At 47.8% G+C, this 6467-nt stretch overlaps 1 protein-coding gene across 1 annotated transcript; it reads right to left on the bottom strand.

Annotated features, from left to right (window-relative positions):
* Positions 1-4302: 4302 nt before the first annotated feature.
* Positions 4303-5972, bottom strand: LOC136452261 (ocs element-binding factor 1-like). Its single transcript, XM_066452878.1, has one exon. The coding sequence runs from the start codon at positions 4977-4979 to the stop codon at positions 4551-4553; it is 429 nt and encodes a 142-aa protein (XP_066308975.1). The 5' UTR covers positions 4980-5972; the 3' UTR covers positions 4303-4550.
* Between the last annotated feature and the right edge of the window lie 495 nt (positions 5973-6467).

Raw genomic sequence — 6467 nt, 5'->3', positions numbered from 1 at the left:
ATCTCCACAATTCTTCTTAATGACTCTTGCAGCAACTGGGAAGTTGTGTCCGGAATGGGCCGGCACATCAATGGCACCCTGGGCCTTCTGATTCGGTAGCACTACCTTGGCATGGTCACCTACGCCTTGGTGACTTCGCCGCCCTAGATGTGGGACCACTTCTACGCCATCAAGGACAGCGAGTTAGGCACCATTGCGGCGTGGATCAAGGCCGAGTTCTGGGTGAGTCTTCATCGCAGTAAATTGGTCAATACTACGCATTCATTGGTTGATCTTGAAATAATGAAATGATACATGATGTCTGTATGTAGGACTTCTTCAGGTGCGACGAAGGGTTTGAGGACCGGGCGGCGCGAGTGTAGGACAAGGTCTGTAGGTCTCGACTCTCGGACCTGTACTACGAGATGTGGCTCCAGTGCATCATCAACTACAGCACCGACATCCTTGGTCAGGTGGTGAGGAAGGCCGATGCTAGGACCAGGACGCTCACCAAGGAGCAGTACCTCTTGGTAAGTACAAAACATTAATACTGACTCCTTCCATGTAGAATAGGTAGGCTTCATTTCATCTTCTGACATATCAATAACTTGATGGCATGCAACAATGTCCTAATTGGTGAGCCAGGCACTGCCTCTGCTGGGAGGCCATTGTGGACAGGTGGCTCTCGGAGGAGTGGGCGGAGAAGCACAACATCCGTCGGGACTGCCGCCTGCAGATGGGTGGGGCGCCACACCACCAAGGCAACCAGAGCCTCAGCGCGTACGCCCAAACATGGGTAATCTTCTTTGTGTTTTCATCTTTATTTATTTATTCTAACGCTCAATTCTCATTACTTGTAATCATCTTTGTGTTTTCCTCGTAGTCCCAGGCGCACCAAGCAGGCTAGAAATGCAACGAGTTCATGGCGTACGCCCCTGGCACACAAGGGCAAGGCGACGACCCCGGAAGTCACCTACAACCCGGCGGACGGGCCCGAGGCGTACACCAGCGCGAGCGTCCACAGCAAGCTTAGCGAGTACACCTCGGCGGCCCGCGAGCGCTATGGGGAGGACTTCGATCCGGCCACCCAGCCCCTGGACACAGACCTCCTGATGAGGCTGGGAGGAGGGAAGCAACACGGCCGGTACTGGATGACAGACAGCACAGTCAACTCCGCCTCTGTTCCCAACCTCGCCGAGATTCGAGCAAGGAGCACGAGCTCCTCCCTCCCCATACACTCTCGGTAGCAGAGCTCACAGCAGCAGATGGCGGAACTCCAGGTTAGTACTGTTTTATTCATCGTTCATTACTTTTACACATCTACCTTGCCTTTGCATTGTTTCAACATTGCGGGTGGAATGTTGCAGGCCGACTTGCGGAGGTTGGAGGCCCAGCAGGCGGCCCAGGCGGAGGCCCATCGGCTGGAGATGGAGGCTGTACAAGCCCAGAGGGCGGCCGAGACGCAGAGGTTGCAGGACATGTTCAGCTTCATGGCGAGCCTTCAGACCTTGCTAGGTGTGGTCGTGCCCCAGTCGCTGCTCGCTCTAGTTGTGGCTCCTCCTCCTTCTGTAGGGACTCCGGTGAGTATATATGGTTGTTTATTCCTTTAGCTTGTGCAGCCCTCCTGTAGATACTCATGAATTCGCTTCTCCTTTGTGCAGCAACAGTCGGCGGGTTCGAACCCGACTCCTCAAGGTGACCCTTCTCCACAGGCCGGGTGGACAACTGGCCCTCCTCAAGGTGGCAGTTCACACTTCGGGTGGGGAGGCTGGCAGTAGGTACCGTTTATTTGTTTCTTTTCATGTTGCATGGACTTGTGTTAGACTTAGCCTTATGTTGGACTACTACTAGAGACATATATATATTGTGATGGATATTGTCATGGATGATGCGAATGTATGATGGATTATGGACAATGGATTTGTATGTGATGTATTATGGATGGTGGATGTGTATGTGATGGGTTATGGATGTGTATGTCATGGAATATGGATGTCTATGTGATATATCTTGTGCTGTGTGTTGATATATATGTGATTTCTTTGTTTGCGCTGATGGAAAACAAAAACAAAAAAAATAGCATTTTTCCCTCTTTGCCGAGTGCCACACTCGGCAAAGAGGGCTTTGCCGAGTGCCGTGACCATAGCACTCGGCAAAGCTGGGAAGCAGAGACCCAATTTCCCAGCTTTGCCGAGTGCCAAAGCCATGGCACTCGCAAAGATTTTTTTTAAAAAAAAATTCTTTGCCGAGTGCAAGAGTATGGCACTCGGCAAAGATTTTTTTTTAAAAAAAGAAAATTCTTTGCCGAGTGCCGCTGAGGTGGCACTCGGCAAAGAAGCCGTCAGATTTGACATCGGTTTTTTTGCCGAGTGCTGACGTGACACTCGGCAAAGGCTTTACCGAGTGCCCGATATGTGGCACTCGGCAAAGAAACCTTTGCCGACGGGTTCTTTGCCGACTGCTCTTTGCCGAGTGCAGCACTCGGCAAAGCCTTTACCGAGTGTATTTCGGGCTTTGCCGAGTGCCACAGGCACTCGGTAAATTGCTGGTTTCCAGTAGCGATGATGGATTTAGTGATATTTATTTGATATAGTATTTTCATAAATTTGGTGAAATTTAAGGTGGTTTGACTTAAGATTTAAAACTATAATGACTTTCTTTTTGAGATTGGGAGTAGTCTCTATTTTTGCTCCTAGTCGTACACTTGTCGCCAAACAAGATCCAAAGTCCAAATGTAAGACCAAAATAGACTCATTTCTTTAAGAAAAATGAAAGCTAGCTTATACCTGTATAGTGGTCCTTCGTCGCACACTTGTCGCCAGATGAGATCATAGGATATAAAACAAGTTTCAATTTTGTTTTTTTACATCCACTTTAATATTTCAGTCCTTGGTATAAAGACGAATCCACCACTAAAACCAATACAAGTTCACTTTTTACAGAAAAACAAAAAAAAATTAACTTGTGTGCTAGCTTATCCCTAGTCATCACACACGTATCACCAAATAAGACCTAATGATATATACAATCTAAGACGACAACCAAACAAACTCAATCTTAACTATTTCTATTTGTATCTTGGCTATAGTATCTCAGTTCAAATCAGCACGTATACTGGTCTATACCCACACAGCCACCCTCGTTCACCTTTTGTGGAATTCTTAAAAGCTAAGTATGGAAGGACGGCAGGGAGGCTTTTGTTTGAGGACCCTTTGTTTTGTCCCCTTTAACTAAAGCGTCATCGATTACGTCCATCCCTTGCTAATTTTTTCGCTCCCCAGTTTGCAAATGATTCGCTGCTTTCCAGAGATCTCACCGTTGCCCCACCAAGCTTAGAAAGGAATCTCACAGACAGCCACAGCTTTTAAGCTGCTGGTGCCTCCTGGTAGTTCTTAACTCGTGCATATCACTTCCTTGCACAGCTGCAATAGCCTTCATCTCTGGTTTTAATTATTCTTTCGTGTCATTAATCAGTCCATATAATTAAGCTAGAAGTATTATCAGAGACATGAAATGTGGGCCATGATACTTTTTGTGGTGCATGCTCACAAGCCAGAGGGAGTAATTCTTGTATGGCCAACCTTTAGAGCTCATCCTCGTCATACAAAAAGAAATAATGTCATGGCTAAAGCAGAGACAACCTATATATATATTAGTATGAAGAAAAATCTTAATACAAGATATTAGCCATATCACCCAACAGTACTGGAACTGGAAGATATGGGCCATGATTTTGTAAACTCAACCTTGTACTTTGGGTCATATTTATAGAAGAAAAGTCCAGATAAATGTGATGATCGAATCTTTCACAGTGAATACAACAGAATAATCCATATGCACATTTTCTACTCTCACTCCGTCTTGAAATACAAGGTATCCTAGAAATTCTACGATAGATTATCGGGTATTACAAATGACACATCTAATTAACCCTCCTTTAACTATAGTCAGACTTTGTGATTACTATATTTGAAGCCTGGTTGTACACACCAATGGAAAGTACATATGTGATTGAGACTTCAGAGGGAGTTAATTCCACCTGATAATTTAGGATAGTATTTTAAATGTTTCAATACCTTGTATTTCAAGATGGAGGGAGTAGCATTAAGATTGTTCAAAATAAAGGTGGTCCTACCAGACGAGACATATGTGAAATTCTAGAAGCCACCTATGAGACATAGACTACAATTATTAAGAATCTTGGAACAAATCTTTTTGGACACGATCCATGATCAATCATTCAATTTGTGGTCACCCATCTTTTTCGTGGTATTAGTTCTTTGCTCACCACCAGCTAGAGAGAAAAATAGTTGCAAGTGTGAATGATTTGACAAAATGGTACTATGCATTATATTTAGGGTTGTTGCTTGGTCCAAAGGGCATCCAAATTTACCACATACTTTGGTTTTGCCGTCCTTGTCACGCTATATATATAAAGTGACACCACCACAAAATTAACCCCTACTTTGGCCTTGCCAATGCCCACCCAATAACAACGTAACACGACACAGGGAGTAGACAAAGCAACACATGCACACACAGCTAGCTAATTACTTCATTCATTGGCAACACTAGCAGTAGTAGTTGTAGATGGTGTCGTCGACCAGCGGCAGCTGCTGCTGGTACATGCTGCTGGCGTCTTCCATGCACTGGATGAGATCGGTGAGGGACTGGAGGTGCGCGCTGAGCTCCATGGTCCGGGCATGCAGCAGCGCGTTCTCGGTCCGCACGGCGGCGCACCGGCGCGCGGCATCGCGGGCGGCCGCGTCCATGGCGCCGTTCCTGGCGCGCAGCGCGGCCACCTGCGCCATGAGGTCGTCCAGCTGCCGCTGCTTGCGCGCGCGGGACCGCTGCGCGGACAGCCGGTTCGACTCCTTGCGCTTGCGCTTCCTCTCCGCGGTCACCGCGGCCAGCAGCGGGTCAGGCCGCCCCTCGGACCCGGTCGACGGCGTCGTCGGCGACGTGGTCACAGTAGACACCATGCCGGGAGAGGCCATCATGCACTACTGTTCTTTTTTTTTTCTTCTTCTTTTTATGTCTGTCTCACCGATTAATTACCTGGTTAACGATCGATGGAGCAGTTTGTTGCTATATTTTACTAGGGACTAGAATACTAGATAGAAGCTGTTGGCAGGAAGAATCAGAACATAAATCTTGAGGCGCAATCGATATGATGGGTGGCTAATTATGAGAAGACATAGAACCAGTAGAGGAAGACGACGGAGAAGGACTGCACGAGCACAGTGGATGTTATCATAAACACGGGAACAGCGGCACCATCAAAAGCTAGCGCCCTGTTCGCTTGGTTGATAAGGCATAACTGAAAGTACTGTTGGCAGATTTGTTGTGAGAGAAAAATACAGTTCGTTCACTGAAAAAGTATGGATTATAAGCGGTTGGTTGCAAAGACACAGGCAACAAGTCACCGAAGCAACTGTGCCGCGAAAGAAAAATCCAGCAGAGGTTTCCCTTGAACAGGCTAGGTGAAGAATCCCAGGTGAAAATTTTGGCAGGTTTTGGAGCTGGAAATTTCGGCAGAGTGACGCCCTGGACAGCAAGGTTTCCGGAGAAAAATTTCCGCAGAGTGACGGCCTAGACAGCAGGATTTCTGGCGAAAAATTTGGGCAGAGTGACGGCCTGAACAGCTAGCGATCGAGGTTTTTTTTCTTGTAAAAAATTCAGCAGAGTGTTTCCCTGATCGATCAGCAAGGTTTCTGACGGCAGGGTTTTGGCTGGAGAGAGAATTCCTAACTAACTCCGACGAGAAGGTCGATTCGATCGGCAACAGAATCTCCCAGGCACAGGGGGGAAAAAAGGTGCAGCAGGTATGTAGGCAAATCAGGGCAATGGGTAGGTGAGGAAGGCGGCAGTGGTGGTCAGCATGCAACTACTAGCTCTACTCCTGCTTGCAGTTGCAGCTGGACAGCATGCGGCTGCAAGGAAACCTAGAGAGGCGGGTAGAGAGAAGGGGAAAAGGGAATTGGGGCTTGGAAGGGGGCCTGAATTTATAGCCGCGGCCAGGGGGCACAGAGGAGGAGGAGGAGGAGCCTTGGCGAGCTTGGCTTGCTTAGGCGTTAAGTGGGGTGGGAAAAAACTAAGGGAAAGGTGTGTGCGGTGGTGGAGGACGAGAAAGCGACCACGGGGAAAAAGCAGGGCAAAGGAAAACAAAGCAGCCTTGGAATCTCAGGTTGGGTGTCCCGCATGGATTCCATTTCCAGTGGGTTCGTTTGCCTTGGTTGGGTTGGGTACCTAGTGGTTTATTTGAGTGCTCCTGCCTGCTGCCGGCTGCCGGCTGCCGGCTGCCTGCTGCCTGCTGCACCTGGCACCTGCACTGCATGGAGAATTGGAGATGGTTTTTTTTTGAGGAAACAGAATTGGAGATGGTTACACCTAACCAGGGTTAAGGAATCTCAGGTTAGCTTGGTCTGTCAAGTTTTTTTTTGATAAAGTCAAGGTTGGAGGCTGGTTGTGACAGTGAGATGTATGCA

This window comes from Miscanthus floridulus, chromosome 5 (assembly GCF_019320115.1).
Source record: "Miscanthus floridulus cultivar M001 chromosome 5, ASM1932011v1, whole genome shotgun sequence".
Lineage (NCBI taxonomy): Eukaryota > Viridiplantae > Streptophyta > Magnoliopsida > Poales > Poaceae > Miscanthus > Miscanthus floridulus.
Note: the sequence above shows the minus strand (reverse complement) of the source record. Positions and strands in the feature narration are given on the sequence as shown.